Consider the following 25,025-nt stretch of genomic DNA (forward strand, 5'->3'; position numbering starts at 1 on the left):
TTTAAGTTAAAATGAACTCATTGTGAAGAAAGTTGAACTTCGTATAGCGCCAAAGACATTTTTATTTGTTTGGGACGATGTGATTTTCGTAGAAATTAGGAATAATGCATTCCATATATTAGTTAACATTTTCCTATATTTATATACCACTATACTACAGAATGAAAAAATTTAACTAATTTGAATTCATATATGGAATGATTTTATTGAAATTTTTTCATTCATTTCGACAAATCTTACACATTTGTGGTAAAACTTTTACTTCATAATTAGAACTGCTTACCTTCGTTTTTAAATACAATTTTATTTATTTCTATAAACAATTTTATCTTCAATAAAAGACATGTTTTATTAATATATTGAATATATTTATTAAGAATCAACAGCATCGAATCTCTTTGAAATATTAGTTTATTATTCCACTATTTCCAATTCCGTGTGATATTATCAACTGTAAAACTCACTTTTTCTTCTTCTTGTACTTTTCACTTTTAATAAGTTGCTGCCTAACGATTTTGTCCTCCTTTTACAATTTCAATACCTACAAATATAAAAAATCATAAAACATTTTTGTTGCAAAAGGTTAGCGTCACTGAATATTACCTGATAATTGAAGATTCCAAAATGAAGACAAATGAAAGGGTTGTTATTCTGCTGGTGTTTTCTTTCTTTATACACTATCACGAACATTGATAGATTTATTTAAAAAAACGAAAATTTTTCTCACTAATTTAAAATAACAAATATTTTATATATTTTATTTGTTATTTATTATATTATTTTACCATATTATTTTTTAACAATCTCTCCGTATACCAAAACAACGCGATTCCAACTAAAAAAAACAACCGACGCGCAAATACATCGATTACACCCACGCGCAAACACATCGATTACGATGACAGGTATCGATTACAGGTAGACAATAGAAATTTTGGAAAATTTCCCATATTCTAACAAGTGTGTTTCCTTAAGTTTTGAAAGGATTGCATACTTCTTAGTACGAATGAACTAAAATATTTTTCTATGCCAAGTGTTGTTCGTATGTATGAAAAACTTTCTATTATAAAGGAAGTCGCAATTATCATTTTATAAGAAATTTTACTAATTTTGAGGAAACTTGGTTTTAGTTCGGTTTTTGTTTATTTTTACGAATGCTTTGTTATCGGTGAATAAAATTTTCTTTTTCAGTAGTAAATTCTTATACCCAGCGAAGAAAATAGTATGAGTAAAATTCCATGCCTTATTCTAGTTAATGAACTATTCCTAACTGCTTACAGTTTAGGATTTTTTTACTGAAACGAGTAAATTTTATTATTTTTCACAAAAATTTACCTTAATGGAAATAAAATGGATAAACTATATTGATGAAATTTTTTTCATTTAGTTTCAAAGGCACTTTTTTCTGGGTGTAGTTTTTCAGTTAACATCCTGATTGAATGTGAACAAATATTACAAAAAAAAATAATAACTGATTTTATTTTCTTTTAATCAAAGTAAAAGGCAAGCACATAAAATGATTGAATCAATCAAATGTTTAATTGGAATTTACTTGATGTCGGTGATTTATAGTCCATTTCTGTGATTAAAGAGATATCAATTAAAAACAAGTATATACGGCCGTAAGTTCGGCCAGACCGAATCATATGTACCCTCCACCATGGATTGCATAGAAACTTGTACTAAAGACTGTCATCCACAATCGAATTACTTGGGTTGCGGTAACACTTGCCGATGGCAAGGTATCTTAAAACTTCTTAATACCGTCTTCTCAATTGAAAGTTAGTCCATACGAGGTATATATTAAACAAACAAAAGCCTATTAAGTACGTATTTAATTCAGTTTGACAAAATTTTCTATAGCAATAAAATTTTGACAAAATTTTCTATAGAAATAAAATTTTGACAAAATTTTCTATAGAAATAAAATTTTGACAAAATTTTCTATAGAAATAAAATTTTGACAAAATTTTCTATAGAAATAAAATTTTGACAATTTTTTTTTTTTGGGGATCAGCTATATATAACTACAGACCGATATGGACCAATTATGGCATGGTTGTTAGCGGCCATATACTAGCGCAATGTACCAAAATTCACCACGTACACTGAAGAAAAAGCATACCCGGTTCTAAAGATTTTGTCTTTACTTTAAAAAATTTGGTATTGATTCCGAGCCAAAGAAGAGGAGAATACAAGTAAGGATACTTTTAAGACACAATTCTCTTTTAAAATCGGGTTTTGAGTACTTGCTTCTAGGAAGCAAATTTTAATTTTTCGCTTTCTCAGCTTTTTTTCTTCATATGCTATCAAAGTCCTTTAAAAACAAGTTAACGGCAACTTTATTTTCCAAATTAGGACTCGACTTCCAGTAGAAATTATAATATGTTCGAAGTAAAAAACTTCTTTAAAATAAAGTTTTGTAAAACATGTCCCATATTTGAACGATTTTTTGCTTTGTAGTCAAGATGCAAAAAGACAACAACTTTAAAGACAATTCCATTAAATTTAAAGAATTCTGAATTATTAAAGTCAAGTTGACCTTAGCCTATAAATTTGTTCTTTCATGTTAAGATACCCATTTGTAAGTCAAGTCACTTAATTATAAGGACAATACGACTTCATTGAAAAGCTTATCGACTTTTGGACAAGGAAAATAACTTTATTTTAGCGAAATGGGTCTTCTATGCTAAGCAAAATTTGTATTCGTATTTTAAAGACATGAAATCTTTGACCTCACGACAATATTTTTTTCAGTGTAGAGACCATATACTAACACAACGTATCAAATTTCAACCGGATCGGGTGAACTTTGTTCTTCCAAGGGGCTCCGAAGGTCAAATCTGGGGATAGGTTTATATGGAGGCTACATATAATTATGGACCGATATGGACCAATTCCTGCATGGTTGTTATAGAACATATACGAACACCACGTACCAAATTTCAGCCGGATCGGATGAAATTTGCTTCTCTTATAGGCTCCGCATGCCAAATCGGGGGATCGGTTTATATGGGGGCTATATATAATTATGGACCGATGTGGACCAATTTTTGCATAGTTGTTAGAGACCATATACTGACACCATGTACCAAATTTCAGCCCGATCGTTTGTTCTCTTAGAGGCTCCGCAAGCCAAATCTGGGGATCGGTTTATATGGGGACTATATATGTGTACACCATGTACCAAATTTCAACCGGATCAGATGAAATTTGGTTCTCTTAGAGGCTCCGCAAGCCAAATCTGGGGATAGGTTTATATGGGGGCTATATATGTGTATGAACCGATGTGGACTAATTTTTGAATGGTTGTTAGACACCATATGCTTACACCATGTACCAAATTTCAACCGGATCGCATGAATTTTGCTCCTCCAAGAGCCTACGCAAGCCAAATCTGAGCGTCGGTTTATATGGGGGCTACACGTAAAAGTGGTCCATATGGTCCGTTTGCAATACCATCCAACTACTTGTGCCAAGTTTCAAGTTAGCGTGATTTCAACAGACGGATGGACATGCTAAGATCGACTCGGAATTTCACCACGACCCAGAATATATATACTTTATGGGGTCTTAGAGCAATATTTCGATGTGTTACAAACGGAATGACAAAGTTAATATACTTCCCATGGTGGAGGGTATAATAATTATATCAATTATTTTCATGATTGAAAATGACAAATAGTTTATTTTGTCAATGCAACCACCCCCTCGTCATTGGCGTTTCGCCTGTTATATTTTCTGATTCTATATAGCTAATTTCAAGAGTGGCTGTTCCCTCAAGCTTTTGGGCCTGTAATACTCCACTTCGACATATCTGCGTTCAAGCCATTCTTCAAGGCTTGACATGAGTCTGGCCTGGGCTTTGGTTTCATCTGCACATACATAAATCTGGACCAAAAATGGATTCTATCACAGACATCACAACAATATACAGATTGTTCAAAAGCAAAAACATTGTCGGAAATAATATCAAATTTTGGAACAAGTTTAAATTTGTTTTAATTTACTAGGTTAGGTTAAAGTGGCAGTCTGATTTAGTTTCAGGCTCACTTAGACTATACAGTCCATTGTGATACCACATTAACTAAAAGTACCTATTACATATGGACACTTCTAGTTTTAACCGCTGAACATTCTAGAATATTTTCTTCTGTTGAACCATTCAGATTGTTCCAAAAACATTAGCAGAGTGATTAAGTTAGCGTTTTCCAGGTCCGCCAGTAATCTAAATATTCCCCTAAAATTCGTTTACGCCTTACACAAAATGGGTAGGACACTCACACAATAGGTGTTTAATTGATTCCTTTTTCTCCCGCATTATGGCAGCTCATACAGCAGTCATTATACTTCGAGCCAATAGTTTTTTTCAAAATCGCCTATCAGGCAACGACCCGTTTTAGCAGATATCAGGAGTGATATCTGACGTGTTGAGACCACTAGCATTTCTAGTGTGCGGTTTAAGTTTAAATGGGGCCATGTTTGCTTGGTGTCGTTACAACCCTTGCAATTCTCCCCTCGAACATTTGCCATCATAAGATCCTTCTCAGGCTGTAAAAGCTTGCAGGTAAATCAACAGATTTTAGTTCCCCTGGAATATATAAGGCAGTTCCTAGCCTTGCTAACTCATCCGCTTCACAGTTCCCCTGTATGTTCCTATGGCAAAGACACCCATATTAGGTGAATATTGTACTGCTCAGTCATCTGGTTGAGAGATTTGCGGCAGTCGATGGCCTTTTTCGAGTTTAGAAACACAGAGTCCAAGGATTTTATTGCAGGTTGACTGTCTGAGTATATATTAAATCCCACATTTGTTGGAACATTACTTCACAGCCAATTCGGCACCTCTCTCATTGCAAATATTTCAGCCTGAACAACACTACAGTGATTAGGAAATCTTTTCGCTTTTCGAAGTTTTCCTTTGCATGCAGGTTGTAGAGAGGCTTAACCAAAGCCTTGTGAGTTTTTAAGTTGCAAGCCAGGACTCAATGAACCGGCGAGGTCTATATAATGACCGCAACAAAATGAGAGTCTTCTAAATCATTGGCAAAGACTTAGCAAGACGGAAAACTGTGTCATTATCCTGAGAACCATTTGCATGGAATTTCACTTCCATTTATGACAGCTAATCGTAGGGAAGATTTCATTCACCATATCGGTGGTAAAACCTATCGACTCACAGTCATTTCTTTCACTCTTTTTGGCCCATTCCAATTCACTCCTCCTTGACCACGTCTCTGCTTAAATCTATTTCCTTACTAGTCAAAAGGGAGATGGAAGTAAAATAGCTTAATAAACGAAAGTACTAAATCACTTTGAGAATACATAAGACAGGATAATAAACCGCCAGACGGAAGGATATCTAAGCTTTAGGACTAAAGATGAAGAAACGGGAAAACAGGAGCACGACTAAGACAGAAGCAAGGGAACTAAAGCAAAATATTGGAGTGGATGGATTGTGGGCCTATTGATTTTTGGTGGCCACCCAGTTCTCTTGTTATCCATTAGTCAACTCAGACATGAAGACGGACAAATCACCTTAAACTATACAAAACTCCCACTTTATATTACTTTCGTTCCATCACTGCGCAATTTTCCTACCAAAAGAAATCCTCGAATATTTGTTATTTTAGCTAATATTTCAGAGGACTTGAAAATTGCCATGACTCGTTAATATTGAAAAACCGAGACAAACTAGACAAACACTGGCATCACAGGCTACATTGTTGATGCTTACAATTTGTTTCACTTGCAGTTCCCTTTCACTTCTTCGTTCGCTGAAAGAAGGAATTCTGTCAGTTCTTCTTTTGTCTTTTGTGTGGTTAGATTTTGGGGTTTTAAGGGGGTCTTTTGCACACCAAATGAATTTGCTATGGCGCAAGTAAGTAACATGATTTACGGTATCCCACAAATTTACGGGTTACTGTCGTTCTTGTAAATTTTGTCGTTGTTTGTATGTATATACTTTCCATTTTGAATCATTTTCCATGGAGTTTATTGTACGTGTGTTAGTTTTTTTTTATCAAGAATGTGAAGTTTATAAATACAGGACAATATAATTGTGGAACAAGTAAAAGTACTTTTGACAAAGCATTTGAATTGATTGTATATGACAAAAAACATCAATTTTTTTGTAATTAAATTTTAAAATATACAATTACGGCCATTTTCGCGCATATCCGTCAGTTAAGCAACCAGAAACCAAGCTTCAGATATTTTTATACCCTCCACCATAGGACGGGGGGTATATTAACTTTGTCATTCCGTTTGTAACACATCGAAATATTGCTCTAAGACCCCATAAAGTATATATTCTGGGTCGTGGTGAAATTCTGAGTCGATCTAAGCATGTCCGCCCGTCCGTCTGTTGAAATCATGCTAACTTCCGAACGAAACAAGTTATCGACTTCAAACTTGGCACAAGTAGTTGTTATTAATGTAGGTCGGATGGTATTGCAAATATCGGTCCACTTTTACGTATAGCCCCCATATAAACGGACCCCCAGATTTGGCTTGCGGAGCCTATAAGAGTAGCATGTTTCATCCGATCCGGCTGAAATTTGGTACATGATGTAAGTATATGGTCTCTAACAACCATGCAAAAATTGGTCCATATCGGTCCATAATTATATATAGCCCCCATATAAACCAATCCCCAGATTTGGTTTGCGGATCCTCTAAGAGGAGCAAAATTCATCCGATCCAGTTGAAATATGGTATGTGGTGTTAGTATAGGGTCTCTAACAACCATGCAAGAATTGGTCCATATCGGTTCATAATTTCATATAGCCCCCATATAAATCGATCCCCAGATTTGTCCTCCGGAGCCTCTTGGAGGAGCAAAATTCATTCGATCCGGTTGAAATTTGGAACGTGGTGTTAGTATGTGGTCTCTAACAAACACGCAAGAATTGGTCCATATCGGTCCATAATTATGTATAGCCCCCATATAAACCGTTCCCCAGATTTAATTTCCGGAGCCTCTTGGAGAAGCAAAATTCATCCGATCCGGTTGAAATTTGCAACGTGGTGTTAGTATATGGTCTCTAATGACCATGCAAAAATTGGTCGAAATCGGCCCATAATTATATATAACCCCATACAAACCGTTCTCAAGACTTGACCTCCGGAGTCTCTTAGAGAAGCAAAATTCATCCGATCCGGTTGAAATTTGGAACGTGGTGTTAGAATGTGGTCTCTAACAAATATGCAAGGATTGGTCCATATCGGTCCATAATTATATATAGGTCCCATATAAACCGATCCCCAGATTTGACCTCCAGAGCCCCTTGGAAGAGCAAAATTCTTTCCATTCGGTCGAAATTTGGTACGTGATGTTAGTATATGGTATCCAACAACCATGCAGGAACTGGTTCATATCAGTCCATAATTATATATAGCTCCCATATAAACCGATCCGCAGATTTGACCTCCGATGCCTTATGGAGAAGCAAAATTCATCCGATCTGGTTGAAATTTGGTACGTGGAGGTAGTATATGATATTTAACAACCATGCCAAAAGTGGTCATATAAGTCCATAATCATATATAGCCCCCATATAAACCGATCCCGAGATTTAGTTTTGGAGCCTCTTGGAAGAGCAAATTTCATCCGAGTCAGTTGAAATGTGGTACATTGTGCTAGTATATGGCCGTTAACAACCATGCCTAACTAGGTCCATATCGGTCTATAGTTATATATAGCCCTCAGATAAATCTATCCCCAATCACACAAAAATGTTCATAATTGTATATAGCCCCCACATAAGCGACCCCCATATTTCAATTCTGGCTTTCTACACGCAAAGAAGAAACATGATTGTCACAATCATATTCGAAGAGCAAAATAATATGATAGGAGCTATTTTTGCGGCGACCATGTAACATTTTAACCTGCAACCATGTTGGCTCAGTGAACATGGTTCTAAGAAAAATGTAATTGTCCTCATCTAAAATGTTATTATATTGATAAAAAGAATTTTGTTTGAATGATAAGACAATGGTCACGATTTAAAATGTTATGGTATTCATTAAAAATGTTTTTCTCCCAGTTAAAAGAAAATGGTCACAACCTAAAATGTTTTGATCTTTATGAAAAAACTTTTATCATCGTCGAAAAAAGGACGCCACTTGAGAAAAGAAAACACAAAATTAACTTTATTTGTTTGTTTTTATTTATTTATAAACTAATTCATTGTTTATTTGTATTTATAATGCCGTTCAAGCAAACATCATATATTTTTACACACTCTATTTTATTTCAATTTCAACAATAATTAATTATTCCATATTTACATCGTGCCCATCAAATGTACAAACGCAGACATGATGTCTGCAAATAAAAATAAATACCATATAGCAAAATGCAGAACAAAAAAGCAGGTACATTTTTTCAATTACACTTTCCTTTTTTGTGTTCACATAAAACCACGTGCCACTCCTGAATATGTAAATAAATTAACACAAAACACAGTAAATCCGTATTCTCCGTCCATTCCAAGAAACAATCAACACACGACTGACGCTCAAAATGAAAATCGTGTACATGCTCAAAGTTTTTATAAAATTCTTTTCGCCACAAAAAAAGTTAAAAAATTGAATGGTCAGGTACATGATTTTCCCGACCATTTAATGGTCTCAAATTCTATCGTTTAAATGATAGAACATGTTTGCGGTATTTGAGAACCATTCAAATGCTTATTGCCACCATAAATTTTTCTCCGCTCGAAAACTATTTTTACAAAGACAAAATACATGGTTTTCGCGGCAATTACATGCTCTAGATAAGCATTAAATGGATGCGGCAACCATGTCCAAACATGGTTTTTCTGTGCGTGTACGTATCGTGCGAAAAGTCCATATCGATTCGTAATTATTTGTAGACTTACTTATACATAACTTTTTTGTCTAATATATACCACGTATGGACTAACTCACAATTTAGAAAACGATGTTAACAAGTTTTAAGATACCACAACCCAAGTAATTCGATTGTGGATGACATTCTTTCGTAGAAGTTTCTACGCAATCCATGGTGGAGGGTACATAAGATTCGGCCTGGCCGAACTTACGGCTATATATACTTGTTTAATATAATATGGAGGTATTTGCATCTGTGTGAAGACGAAGGAAATAGTTCCAGGCTAAGAACTTCTAAAGAGATAAAAATCAGTTCATCATCAGTTTGGTTGATTCTTTCTCTTCTTTTCCAATCAAAGACCTAATTGAGTTTTAAAAAAATACAATCAATTAGAAATTTAATTGATTAAAAAAAAATTTAATTGAAACAAAAACCAATCACAAAAATTAATAGTATCAATAAATTTTTTAATTGATTCTATCATTTCTGTGATTGAAGACATTGCAATTAAAACATTAATTGGATCAATCAATTTCGTGATTGAATCAGAAAAAAAATTTTTGTGTGTCAGATTTCCCTTATTGGTATCCCAGCCCTCTGGAGTGCATTCATTTAGTTTCACATAAATTTAAGTCTCCATACAAAACTGACATCTCATACTTCGAATAATTCCTCAAATTCCCCATGAACAAAGCAACCTAGCTCACAAAAAAAACGAGACCAAAATTGTGTTCTCAACAAAAGAGTTAACATAAATTATTTGTCAAAAAACCATCCAGCTGTGTATAAAAGGAAAATATATGGCATTTTTCTCTTGCTGCTGATGTTGTTTTTAGAATTTATTTATTTATTTTTTTTTTTGTGATTACAGCTTGCTTCCAACTATTTTATTAATGTGAAACTTTAAACGTCTGAGTGGTATTTGAGGGGCATTATAATGCAAAGGGGCAATGTAATGACTAGTATGGTAGTAAATGTACTTAGGTTTCATGCTGGATATTTTTTTTTTTTTGTCATTCCCCAATTTTCATTTTACCTGATAAATTTTGCTACCCCTTGTGTTAGATGTTAGACTACGACAAGTTGTCAACTTACTTTAGCTTCAGAGAAATGTATAATGAAAAATTCTATTTACGAAAATTTAATAAAGACATAGTTTGAGTGAAGTGCATATGCAGTTTAGTCAGCGATGAAATGATCGTTTAAAAGGCTCTTCTTCCGGGAATATTGCAACGATGTGTATAAGTGTAATGTTCTAGAAGCAATTTAGGAAATAATAAGTAATGAACAATTTGGAGAACATTTTATATTTTCATATATCTACATAGAATAATAGTTCCTAACGTCATAGTCCTGATTTCTGCATAACATTAAAAAACAAAGACAATAATCTTACTCAGCAAAAAATAATTATAAAATTGGAAGCATTTAAATATTAGTGTTTATACTGTAGAAACTACTATTCTGCCCAAAGAAATACCGTTACACTAGAGTAAGCGGGTGCTTCCTCATTCGCTTACCAAGTTGCATATCTGTAAGCAAGAGCATTTTATGTGTTTTTTTTTTATGTGCGACTTCTTACGAACAAACAAAATTGTCCGAAGAGATGTTAGTAAAAATAAATCAGTTGATGTATTGTGTGTGAAGGATAAGGACGGGTTTTGCCGACGATTCAATTCATTTTGGGGAGGGGGACCTCCCCTTTGCCCATATATATAGTAAAAAATTTAAACTTTACGCACTTACTTTAAATTTACAGAGGACTTGAGGGAGTTTATGAAATTATTATTGTTATTATCATTAACAAGCATCCTCAGTTTTAGTGAAAATTTCCTTTGGGATATAAACACAGGAAATGGCCGCGGGAAGGACGATCTGAAGACTTCTGTGAAAGCGGAAGTATTTCAATGCTCAATTCATGGATTTTATAGCAGCACTCACTTGTTAAAAACTCGGACCAAGTATAAGGTCAGTTTTTCAATTCATTTCTTGGGTCCATAATTTGTCGACTGCCACAGAAGGACATATAAACTTCCTCGGATTGTGCTTACACAAGAACGTCAAACATTGTCCCAAAATCGTTTCACGATGGATCTTGACCTATGCGAGTCGTTTTTTCGTCGTGTCTTCCCTATATTGAATTGGGGAAATTTTGTGATGGACAATACTTGGACTAATCATTCTGTTAAAAATGTTCTCGCAAAAATAATTATTATAGTTCTGATTTCAGTTTAAAACCGTACGTTGACTAAACTACAAGAGTAGCTTAACCAACAGGGGAAAAGTATGTTTGTCAAGTTTATTTGATAAAAGCCCCTTAGACTACCAGATCGTTTCGAAAATTTGACATTCCTCATCAGCGTCCTCTATTTGTAGCGAAACTATCAACCAATTATCAGAATAAATTTTGATAATTCACTAAACCCAACGTGAACTACACTCGAATCTCCCGAAAAATTCAAAAAACAAAAAAAATCTGCGTTTTTAGTTTGCGCTCCCAATATTTATTGGTAAATTCTATATAAGTAGAATCATGTACTTTAATTATAGGTCTAAATTAACTAACTGCGAAAATTCTTTCTACAAAATGTAATAAAATAAAACAAGTATATACGGCCGTAAGCCGAAGCTTATGTACCCTCCACCATGGATTGCGTAGAAACTTCTACTGAAGACTGTCATCCATAATCGAATTACTTGAGTTGCGGTAACACTTGTCGATGGCAAGATATCTTAAAACTTCCTAACACCGTCTTCTAAATTGCAAGGTAGTCCATACGTGTTATATATTAAACTATAAAAAGCCGTTTAAATACGTATATAATTAAGTTTGTCAAAAATTTTTATAGAAATAAAATTTTAACAAAAGTTTCTATAGAAATAAAATTTTGACAACATTTTCTATAGAATTAAAATTTTGATAAAATTTTCTATAAAAGTAAAATTTTGACAAAATTTTCAATAGAAATAAAATTTTCTATTTCTATAGAAATATATATATATATATAGACAATTTTGTTAAAATTTCATTTCTATAGAAAATTTTGTCAAAATTTTATTTCTATAGAAAATTTTGTCAAAATTTTATTTCTATAGATACTTTTGTCAAAATTTTATTTCTATAGAAAATTTTGTCAAAATTTTATTTCTATAGAATATTTTGTCAACATTTTATTTCTATAGAAAATATATATTTTATTTCTATAGAAAACTTTATTTGTATTGAAAATTTTGACAAAATTTTATATAGAAATAAAGTTTTGACAAAATTTTCTATAGAAATAAAATGTTGACAAAATTTTCTATAGAAATAAAATTATATATATATATATAGAGAGAAAATTTTATTTTCTATAGAAACTTTTGTCAAAATTTTATTTCTATGAAAAAACTTAATTATATACGTATTTAATCGGCCTTTTTTAGTTTTTTAATATAACACGTATGGACTATCTTGCAATTTAGAAGACGGTGTTGGGAAGTTTTAAGATACATTGCCATCGGCAAGTGTTCCCGCAACCCAAGTAATTCGATTGTGGATGACAGTCTTCAGTAGAAGTTTCTACGCAAGCCATGGTGGTGGTTGGGGATCGGCTATATATAACTATAGACCGATATGGACCAATTTTGGCATGGTTATTAGCGGCCATCTACCAACATCACGTTCCAAATTTCAACCGGGTCGGATGAATTTTGCTTCTCCAAGAGGCTCCCGAGATCAAATCTGGGGAACGGTTTATATCGGGGCTATATATAATTATGGACCGATATGGACCAACTTTTGCATGGTTGTTAGAAACCATATAATAACACCACGTGCCAAATTTCAATCGGATCGGATGAAGTATGCTCCTCCAAGAGGCTCCGGAGTACAAATCTGGTGATTGGTTTATATGGGGGCTATATATATAATTATGGACCGATATGGACCAATTTTTGCATGGTTGCTAGAGACGATATACTAACACCACGTACCAAATTTCAACTGGATAAGATGAGTTTACCTCCTCTAAGAGGCTCCGAAGGTCAAATCTGGGGATCGGTTTATATGGGGGCTATATATATAATTATGGACCGATATGGACCAATTTTTGTATGGTTGTTAGATACTATATACTAAGACCACGTGCCAAATTTCAGCCGGATCGGATGAAATTTGCTTCTCTTAGAGGATCCGCAAACCAAATTTGGGGATCGGTTTATATGGGGGCTATATATAATTATGATCCGATATGGACTAATTTTTGCATGGTTGCTAGAGACCATATACTTACACCATGTACCAAATTTCAGCCAGATCGGATAAAATATGCTACTTTTGGGAGCTCCGCAAGCCAAATCTGGTGGTCCGTTTATATGGGGGCTATACGTAAAAGTGGACCGATAAGGCCCATTTGCAATACCATCCGACCTACATCAATAACAACTACTTGTGCCAAGTTTCAAGTCGATAGCTTGTTTCGTTCGGAAGTTAGCGTGATTTCAACAGACGGACGGACATGCTTAGATCGACTCAGAATTTCACCACGACCCAGAATATATACACTTTATGGGGTCTTAGAGCAATATTTCGATGTGTTACAAACGGAATGACAAAGTTAATATACCCCCCATCCTATGGTCGAGGGTATAAAAAAAGTCCCATGTGTCTAACGTTGTGGAAAAAAACCGATCACCAGAATTTACGACACGATATTAAATTCCGGTAGTGTTCTTCCTTTTAGAAGATCTGATATAATCTTTGAGGCTATACGTAATTAATATCAATAAGGGTCTCATATATCTGTTAAAAAGGTAATTTATGTTATATTTGATGTGATAGTTTTAAATACAGTTCAAAGGAATATTTCATATTCTTCTTGCACGTACTGATATCTTCCACTATCAGATGACTAAAGCGAATTTACATAGTAATAATACTTTTCACTTTGTCTTTGTATCAATAGCACATTAAAACTTGCAAAAAAAATATATATCAATTGAAATGAATGAATATCCCAGAGATTTCAATTAATAGATTTAAAAACAATTGCAGTTGCATACACTGAAAAAAAAAACAGTGAATCCACCATGAAGAAAATTTTTGGTTAATTTTGGAAAATTTAGATTATTTTTAGAAATTTTTAACTAAACAGTATTACAAACGCTGACATCACGCCGATATCACAAAAATAAGTAAACATTTTTCGACAAATTCAAGAAAATTTATTAGACATATTTAATTTTTTTCACTTGTTAAAGAAAATTTTGCAGTTTGGAGGAAAAAATTAGAGTTCAAAATTGCAAGAATGTCTTTAGTGCCATACGAAGTTCAAGATGGGCGCATTTTTAGTAAAATTTACAAATTTAAAGAAATAATGAACTATTTTGCGAAAAGTACGAATTTAGTAAATCTTTATGCTTCATTTGTGTATAATTTTCTCCTCTGTTGTAAAGGGTGATTCTTTTGAGGTTAGGATTTTCATGCATTAGTATTTGACAGATCACGTGGGATTTCAGACATGGTGTCAAAGAGAAAGATGCTCAGTATGCTTTGACATTTCATCATGAATAGACTTACTAACGAGCAACGCTTGCAAATCATTGAATTTTATTACCTAGAAAAGTTGGCAGAAAATCCGCTTTTTTATCGACATATTTTGTTCAGCGATGAGGCTCATTTCTGGTTGAATGGCTACGTAAATAAGCAAAATTGCCGCATTTGGAATGAAGAGCAACCAGAAGCCGTTCAAGAACTGCCCATGCATCCCGAAAAATGCACTGTTTGGTGTGGTTTGTACGCTGGTGGAATCATTGGACCGTATTTTTTCAAAGATGCTGTTGGACGCAACGTTACGGTGAATGGCGATCGCTATCGTTCGATGCTAACAAACTTTTTGTTGCCAAAAATGGAAGAACTGAACTTGGTTGACATGTGGTTTCAACAAGATGGCGCTACATGCCACACAGCTCGCGATTCTATGGCCATTTTGAGGGAAAACTTCGGAGAACAATTCATCTCAAGAAATGGACCGGTAAGTTGGCCACCAAGATCATGCGATTTGACGCCTTTAGACTATTTTTTGTGGGGCTACGTCAAGTCTAAAGTCTACAGAAATAAGCCAGCAACTATTCCAGCTTTGGAAGACAACATTTCCGAAGAAATTCGGGCTATTCCGGCCGAAATGCTCGAAAAAGTTGCCCAAAATTGGACTTTCCGAATGGACCACCTAAGACGCAGCCGCGGTCAACATTTAAATGAAATTATCTTCAAAAAGTAAATGTCATGGACCAATCTAACGTTTCAAATAAAGAACCGATGAGATTTTGCAAATTTTAGGCGTTTTTTTTTTTTTAAAGTTATCAAGCTCTTAACAAATCACCCTTTAGTTAATTTAGCTAACGTACGCAAAAAAATTATTAAATTCATGGAAACTTTCTTAAAACGTAAAAATTCCATGAACTAAATTAGAATTAAATCAGCTTTAGTAAAATATAGGGTTCACTGTTTTTTTGAGTGTATACATATAAATAAATAAATTAATTGGATTTTTATTCCCTTTGAGTTTAGGCCTTTGAGTCATGTGCTATGATGATCAAGCCAACCCTTTTGTTAAATCGACCATGTAAAATTAAAAGAAAATAAAATCCAGAGATTAATTAGCAACAGAGGATGTGAGATTAAAGTGACATTGAAAATGTTTCATTAAGATTTATCCCAGACATATGGTGTAGGGCAATGGGGGAATGTTAAAAAGTTTCTTAAAGCCAAGAAAGGGGTAACATGATATAGTCAAATGAAGTGGGCTACATTCTAGCCTTTACTAACTTTAATTTAATACTACCTCCACTAAATAGAGAATCCACCAGGAAGGGAATTTTTGATTAACTTTAGAAAATTTTAATTAAACAATATTACACACGCTGACATCACAAAAATAAGTAAATATTTTTCGACAAATTCAAGAAAATTTATTACAAATAATTATTTTTCGTTTTCACTTGCTAAAGAAAATTTCGTAGTTTGAAGGAAGCAAGTAGAGTTAAAAAGTTCAAAAATATCTTTAGTCTATACAAAGTTCAAGATGGGTGCATTATAGGTAAAATTTACAAATTTTAAGATATTCCGACCTATTTTGATGGAGACACAAATTTAGTAAATCTTTATGCTTCATTTATGTATAATTTTAAACCTTTTTTAAATAATTTAACTAACCCAGCAAAAAAAGCGTCGCCAAAAAAGTGGTGAAAATGTTCTTTTTGGATCCGGAAGTGGTGCAAAATTGGCGCAGAAGTGATGAATTTAACATGGACTTGTCATAGGACGGATGTCCACCATTTCAACAGACGGTGCACTAAATTCGAATCACTTCTTAAGGTGTGATGAGAATTCAGTGTTTTGGATGTAAATTAAGAATTTTCGTGATATTTTGGCAAAATAAATAATTTTTTAAATTTTTTATGATTTTTAATGCAAATAATTTGCAGCATTTTATTAATTCTTAATCTGTTTTTAACATATTTGAAAAAAATGTTTAATTTCCCATTAATAATATGAAAACAGCCAGTTATAAAAAAATTGACTAAAATAAACTTCCTGTGAAGTTAAAATAAAGACATCTTCGGGAGGACATATTTGGAAGTGCTTTTAAAGTTGTGCCTATAGAAGAACTTCCAATTTTTTTTTGCTGGGTACTATACACAATAAATAATTAACGTCGAGGAAACTTTTTCAAAACAAAATATTTCCAAGAACTAAAATAGAATTAAATTGGCTTTAGTGTCATATAGGATTTACTTTTTATACCCTAAACCACATAGTGGTCAGGGTATAATAAGTTTGATCTGCCAAAAAGTGTGCCTACCAGAAATATTGATTTTAGACCCCATAAAATATATAACGATCGACTCAGAATCACCTCCTGAGTCGATCTAGAGCTTGGTGTCCGTCCGTCCGTCCGTCTGTCCATGTATTTGTTGTTCACAGGATTCCGGTCGCAATTATTAACCGATATTGATGAAATTTGGTACAGGGAGTTTTTTGGGTACAAGGACGAACGCTATTGAATTTGGAAGAAATCGGATCAAATTTAGATATAGCTCCCATATATATGTATCGCCCGATTTCGACAAATGGGGTCACGTTGCGCTTTTTTTCAAACGGATCATCACCAAACTTAGCAAAAGATAATGTTTTTCATCGCCCTTCAAGTCTGCAAAATTTCATCCAAATCGGTTTAGATTTAGATATAGCTCTCATATATGTTATATGTATAGCCCGATTTTCCCAAATTTGGCCACAAAACCTTTATTTATCAACCGATCTTACTCAAAGTTGGCTAAATGTAATCTTCTATAGCACTTACTATATGTGCAAAAAATCATCGAAATCGGTTCAGATTTAGCTATAGCTTCCATATATATGTATAGCCCGATTTTTCTAAATTTGGTCAAAAACCCTTATTTATCAACCGATCTTACTCAAAGTTGGCTAAATGTAATCTTCTATAGCACTAACTATATGTGCAAAAAATCGTCGAAATAGGTTCAGATTTAGCTATAGCTCCCATATATATGTACCGCCCGATTTTCTCAAATTTGGCCATAGAACCCTTATTTATTATCCGGTCTTACTCAAAGTTGGCTAGATCCAGTCCTCTATACTACTAACTTTATGTGCAAAATTTCATTGAAATCAGTTCAGATGTAGATATAGCTCCCATATATGTATCGCCCGATTTTGAAAAATTCGCCCTTATAACCTTATGTTTGACCAAACAGACCTCATTTCTTAACTGATCTTACTCAAATCTTGCACAAGGTAACCCTTTGTGGTATTAATCAAACCCGCAAAATATTATGCAATTGGTTCAGATTTACATATAGCTTCCATATATATGCATCGCTCGATTTTCCCAAATTTGCCCATAGTACTCTTATTTATTAACCAATGTTACTCAAATTTCAAATTATGATATACTAGCCCATCGTATGTATACGTACTTGTAGCTCTTACATAAGAATATTGCTCGATTTTTACAAATTTGGATTTATTACCCACACTAATAGTGCGATTTTCTCTTTTTTAATAATGGGCTCAATATTAGTAGCATACTAACTCCGTACACGCAAAGAAAAAAAACGTTTGGAAAACGTGTACCGAAAACGTTTTTCTTTTGCTACAGTTTTTTGAATTGCTTCGAAAAGTATACACTTGTATCACAAAAAAATATTCGTTTGTTACAAAATTTTTATTTTTTCAATAAAAAAAGTTATTTTTGAACCAAAAACACAGTTCATTTCGTTTATCTCAAACACTGTTCTTTTCTGACTTTAGGTCTTTAATAAGACACATTTTAAAGTTCATAGTAAAAATTTAATATAGTAGAATGTAATGTTCAACATTTTTTCGGAATCTTCCGACCATATCTGGAATATACGTAAAAAAAAACTTTGGTCGAAGCAGGGATCGAACCCACGAACCTTGGCATGCAAGTCGGACGTAGCAACCACTGCTCCACGGTGCCCAACTAAATGTATTTTTCTGATGAATAAACTTTGTTTAACCCTCTAATGCCCCAATTTTTTTGTCAGCTGATTAAATATTCAATGTTAACGACACAAAAGCAAGAAAACCAATCAAGAAAAATATATACGGCAAAATTCAGTATATGCTGCAAAGGCTCTTGAACAGGTTGTTGTCTTAAGGTGTATTTTACTAAAAGCCTCCTTATTTAATAAAGCCCGCCTAAAGGCTGGATTGGGCATTAGAGGGTTAATTGGCTCGTGGGCGCCGCGAGCTATGCTATATAAATATAACTTATATGGGTAATTGTCTATTGATGACTATAACGGCTACATAGCTCAGTGGATAGTGTGTTGGCTTACAAATTGCATGGTCCGCGGTTCGATTCGCCGTCCAGGTGAAAGGTAAAAAAAATTTTAAAATTTATAAAATCGTATAATTTCTTGTACATTGTTTGTATTACAGAAAAAGGTGCTAAGAGAAAGATGTCAGGGAAAATGCAATTAGCTAGAAAAATTTTTTGAGGTAGTCTTTATGAAATTGTTTTTACATCCTGGAAAAGAATAAACGTTTATCACAAAAAGTATATACTTTTCTTCCAAATACACTTCCTTTCAACGAAAAGCAAATGAGAAACGAACTTTGTTTGTCTAAAATTTCGTTTGGGAGGAAAGAAATATTTTTTTGCGTGTAGGTGCAATATCAACTACAGCCAGTGTTGCTAGAAGCAGGGGATATTCCCTAGATGTAGGTTTTTTTAATATTTAGCGTCTTGTAAGACGTAGGGCCACAATGTAGGGACATGTTCACTCAACATAATTTGTAATAATTTTTACATTTTGGTGGCTCTAGAGGAGTAAATTAGAAGCCGGCAAGACTTGATCTTTAACAATGTGTGGTAACAACAGTTACCACTCGTGCCAAAAAAAAATCTAACAAAATTTGAAGATTACCACAACTTACCACAAATCTACCAAACAAATATTTCTATAGAAATTGTTGTCAAAACTTTATTCCTGTAGAAAATGTTGTCAAAATTTATTTTCTATAGAACAATTGTATTTCTATAGAATTTTTTTTTTTTTTTCAAAATATTATTTCTATAAAAAAATTTTTCAAAATGTTATTTCTATGGAATTTTTTCTCAAAATTTTATTTCTATAAAAATTTTCTCAAAATTTTATTTCTATGGAATTTTTTCTCGAAATTTTATTTCTATAGAATTTATTATCAAAATTTTATTTCCATAGCAAAATTTCTCAACAAAATTTGTTTATAGAAACTTTTTCCAAAATTTTATTTCTATAGAGATTTAACAAAAAAAAAAAAAAAAAAAATACTATGTTTGGTAGAATTCTACCAACTGTGGCAAAAAAAAATTCTCAAAATTTTATTTCTATTTTTCTCAAAATTTCATTTCTATAGAATTTATTATCAAAATTTTATTTCTATAGAAAAATTTCTCAAAAAAATTTGTTTATAGAAACTTTTTCCAAAATTTTATTTCTATAGAGATTTAACAAACAAAAAAAATACTATTTTTGGTAGAATTCTATCAACTGTGTCAACCGTGGTGGTAGTACAAATTTATTTTCTAGGGTATATACGTTGCATTTTCATGTTTTAAGATAATAAAGTACTTAGAACCATTTTTGTTTTTTAAAATGGGTATAATTTAACGAAAATATTTATAGGAAAAATTGTTAGGGAATGTATGGGAAAGTAGGGAACTTTTTTTGTCCTTGTAGGGTAAACCGAATATTTTCCCTGGCAACACTAACTAAGAGCTATAGTCAGATTAAGACAAAGCACCCATAAACATGTACCCCTTAATTTTCTTAAATATGCAACTGCGGTTTATCCCCCAGACCTATATCAATGTTACTAATTCAGTAAGGGTGGTTTAGGGTATGATATAGTCGGCCCGCCCGACTTTCTACTTTACTTACTTGTTATTATATTATTATGATTAATTGACCAAAAGCTATTAAGATTTTAATTGAACCAATAAATTTTTATTTAAAATTTCTTTATTTTAAAGGTAGACACAATTGTGTCAATATTTTGTATTCCCACCACCATAGGATGGTGGTAAAATTCTGAGTCGATATAGCGATGTCCGTCCGTCTGTTGAAACCACACTAACTTTCGAACGATATTTGGCACAAGTAGTTTTTATTAATGTACATCGGATGGTATTGCAAATGTACCATATCATACATATAAGCCGATCTCCATATTTGGCTTACGGAGCCTCTTGGAGGATCAAATTTCATCCAATACGGTTAGTAACACAAATTTTTTTTTTTTCTGATTCAATCACGAAATTAATTGATCCAATTAATTTTTTAATTGAAATGTCTTCAATCACGAAAATGATAGTATCAATAATAGTTTTAATTTGGCATAAAGAATACTTAATTAAAAAATTAATTGATTTCATTATTAAATTTCAATAAACTTTTTAATTGATTCAATTAACAATTTAATTGATATTAATTGCAAAACTCAATGAATTTTTTAATTAAAAAATATAACTATTTTCAATTAATTTCTGAATTGACTTAGTGTTTTTAGTTTGATTAACAATTGATTGTTTGAAATATTTTTTAATTAAAAATTAAAAAAAAATCCATCACTTTTTATGTGACTTAGTCTTCCGAGTTTGATTAAAAAGTTAATTGTATTTTTAATTAAAAATTTTTACATTTTCAATCATTGACTTAATTAACTTAATGTTTCTAGCTTGATTAAAAAGTTAATTGTATCAATTAATTTATTAATTGAAAAAAAAAATCAAATTCAATCGACTTTTTAATTGGAAATATTTTGGTGATTTTTTTCTGTGTCTATGGCCTCTAACATCCGAGCAAAAATTGGTCCATATCGGTTCATAATTATTATATAAATCGATCACCAGATTTGACTTCTGAAGCCCCTTGTAGGAACAAATTTCTTGCGATCCAGTTGAAATTTGGCTCTCTAATTATCATGCAAAATAAGTTGATATATGTTTATAATTATTTCTACACCCCTCTATATAAACCTATCAAGGTTGAGGGTACATAAGATTCGGCCTGACGGAACTGACAACCGTATATACTTGTTTCAGTTTACCTATGGTTAATGAAAAAAAAAATCAATTTCTTTATCGATACAACTTTTCTACTTATCGCATTCACTTTATTTAATTGCATTTGTTTTTCTTTCTTCTTTTCTCTTTCTTTATTTTTTCATTCTCAATAGCAACCAATTAAAAATTTAACAAATCAATACATAAGGCGAGTATAAAGAGGACACCGAAAACAGAAACAAAAACTGCTGCTTATCTCGGTACACTGCTTTAAAGGACACAAGGATGCACTATCATTTACAAGAGCATAAACATAGAATATCCTTAAAGGAAATAAGCTATTTACCCAATAACGATATTAAAGTGTAAAAAAAGATACTTACTTACATCATCATCATCATCAGTGGGTCGAAGTAATAGAGGGAGAAAGAGAGAGTGAGAGCGATTTGATGATGCTTTGAATGCTATACAAAAGGAAACGGAAACTAAATACGTTACGTTGGTGTTACCCAGACAACGTTAGAGCAACAAACGACTTTAAAGCTTAACGGAAAAGCTCTTAAGAGGATTTCAAGAGATCAAAAGAGCACCTTAAGAGCATCTGAGAGTTTGCATCACCTGTTTAGAATTGTTGGCCTCCCCTCCATCAACACCTCCAACTTAGCAATAGAGACAATTAAACTGTTAAATAACAAGGCCAAGGGGTAAAACGTTTTGCAATTCGACGACTAACGACTCTTTAATTCTTAATTTTTTCTTAAAAAAATTAATTTTATTTCCCTAGGAAATTTTGCTCGTTGGCAAGAAAACTGCAAAAAAAACTAAAGCAACAATCAATCGATGCCATAACTATACGAAATAACATCAATGTTCGATTTTTGTTCGGTACGAAAAAAAGTTGAAAAACACTGATTCAGTTTTGTAAGGAAATAAAGACACCGAGAGAAGGCCTTCGAGAAGAAAACAAAGGGGAATTTTCCCCCTCTACACTACCAAGGCAAAAAATATTCTTAATTTTTAAGAAAAAAAAAGAGAAAAAGAAAAACTCTGGAATAAAATGAAAAATCATAGTGAAAATAAACGAAAATTCAATGCAATCAGCAGAGCCAATGCAACAACAGAAATAACCAAGTTTCAGCTTCATTTCAAAGACCATGAAAATTATTTCCATGGAAATTCACAACCATGTAATAACTTTAGTGAGAAGACAACACTAAATGTAAGGCATACACCGGCTGACAAAGACAACGGCGAAGAGGGAGAGGCTAAGGAGAAACTAGAGAATAAAGATACAAAACTAAAAGATCCTCTTATAGTTGATAGAAATATGGTTAAAATAAAATATAAAAAATTGGGAAATAAACAAATGGAAATTTGTGAAATGAAAATGTTGAATAACACAAGAGCCCCAAGGATGGCCATGGAAAATCTAGGAAAAACATCTACAGCAGCAGCAGCCGAAGCAGCAACAACAAAACCCTCACTCTCAAATGGCTCTACAAGTATTACACAACCACCTCTAGAGGAAACAACACCACCTTCATTATCATCACCACCACCAACACCAGCACCACTAGCACTAGCAGTAGCATCATCACCATCCTCTTTAGATTCATCATCACCAACACTGTTGACAATGTCATCAACATCCGAATTTTTATCTGCAACACAAGCATCACAAACCAATGTCAACACGGTACGAGAAGGAGATGCCATAGCTACCGTATACCACCTGCATCATCTGCATTGCCCAAAGAAAAACAGAAACAAGGACAACGATCTGCAAACTGAAAATTGTAACATGAAACCATCAACAACCACCACCAGCACCATCATCAACACATCTCCGCGACAGGTGACTACATCCGCTATGAAAAATCTTAGGAAAAATCTCAACAATAAAAATGGAAATCCCAATCAAGTACAACAGAAGCAGCATCAACAGCAGCAGCAGCAGCATCTAAAAACCAAAATGCTAGCATTTTATAATTCCCTGGCCACCTTTGTCAGTCATTCGGTGGCGAGGACTATGGCTATAAAAAATTCCCAACACATTGCAACCACTACAACTATCACAGAAACCATTAGAGATGGTGGCGAAAGTACTCTAAGCAGATCATCATTGTCCTCTGTTCGAGATGTGGAAGCATCACCTCCTAAGGATTTTAACAAATGGTGTTCCTCTGCCATCTCATCATCGGCAAAACTCTTCACTCAACTATTAGTTTTGGTAACAGTGGTCTCTCTATTTGGTTCTGCTCATGCTGGATTTGCCTGCCTCAGTAATCCTTGTGTATTTGGCGTTTGCATCGATGGTCTAAATAGGTAAGTTAGCTTACATATAGAATATATCTTCCCTCTTCCCACAAACCTAGACTCCTTTACCACTGAAAGCTCCTTTGGCCACAAAACTTGGTATAAATTCACTTAACTTATTATCGCTCAATAACACTCGTTTTTATCCAACCGAGTATACTGAAGATAGTCATTGAAGTGTTAATAATCTTTGGCAAAAAGCTATCCATATATACACAATCACACAAACATTTACATATAAACTTCAACACATACATGTATTAATGGTCTTTTGAAAACTTTTCTCTGACTGCATTAATAGTATTAGCAAAATCACAGCTGTTCCGCAGTGACATATGGAAGAGCGGACTTGAGATTGCATATGGTAAAAAACATTAAGCGATTCATAGGGTTTTTCTCACCAACTTGAAGTTTAATCAAGTGATGGGCTTCAGTTCGTCATGTTTGAAGAAATCGCATGATGGCTTAAGGCGTTCTATTGATTTTCATGCACAAGTTTTTTTTTTTATTTTAAGAGCACAGAAGAAACATATCAATCATGGAATCGAAGATCTGAATCTTGAGATCACATGATTTGAGGGTCTAAGTAAAAGTAATCCCTCTATGTTATTGAAATGGAGGCGTAGTTAGAACACCTGAAACAACAGAGCAATACGTCTGCTATAGGTAGATTACATGTCCTTGGAAAGGTAATCTCAAAAATATAAGAGAGAGAGGACAGATTTTTGGTCCCTTCCAACACCCAGAGAAGGAATATGATCACCTCAAACATGTTTCAAGAGCAAAATGTTATTTTTGGATGGTGACCACGTAACATGTTCGCTGCAACTATGTTATTTTCTCGGAAATTATATATATGTTTTCGGAAAACATGTTATGTTTGGCGAGAAAACAACATTTTTGCGACAAACGTGGTACATGGTCACCATCCAAAAATAACATTTTGCTCTTGAAACATGTTTGAGGTGATCATATTCCTTCTCTGGGTGAAGACAGCTCATTCTCTAGACTAGACCTTTGGGTACCTGGGGCACTATAACATAGCTTCAGCTATAAGCAGGTTGTGGTTCTTTGTAAAAAACAACTTCAAGGTAGCACTGGAAGGGATGCCGCATCATTAGAACACATGAATCATTGTATCATAGCCTTTGTTGTAAGTAAATTGCGGGTCCTTGTAAAGTATTTTTGAGATGGATGACTGCATTTCAGCCTAACATACGACCGGTTGTTCTTTGCATTCAATTGACCTGATAGGAGTGATAGAAATTCAG

General features: G+C 33.4%; 2 protein-coding genes across 7 annotated transcripts in view; one reads left to right on the plus strand and one right to left on the minus strand.

The window, feature by feature from the left end:
- LOC142226314 (uncharacterized) overlaps positions 1 to 25,025 on the minus strand; it is a 549,856-nt gene that overhangs the window by 204,675 nt on the left and 320,156 nt on the right. The gene's annotated exons all lie outside the window — the stretch shown is intronic.
- Positions 1 to 25,025, plus strand: part of eys (eyes shut) — a 513,219-nt gene that overhangs the window by 160,695 nt on the left and 327,499 nt on the right. For all 3 annotated transcript variants that reach the window (XM_075296235.1, XM_075296234.1, XM_075296236.1), the window contains exon 4: positions 21,612 to 23,763. In XM_075296235.1, the coding sequence (XP_075152350.1) occupies positions 22,496 to 23,763 (1,268 nt within the window). In that variant the 5' untranslated portion in view covers positions 21,612 to 22,495. The remainder of the gene's footprint in view (positions 1 to 21,611; positions 23,764 to 25,025) is intronic.

The sequence above is a fragment of the Haematobia irritans genome, chromosome 2, assembly GCF_050003625.1.
Source record: "Haematobia irritans isolate KBUSLIRL chromosome 2, ASM5000362v1, whole genome shotgun sequence".
Taxonomy (NCBI): domain Eukaryota; kingdom Metazoa; phylum Arthropoda; class Insecta; order Diptera; family Muscidae; genus Haematobia; species Haematobia irritans.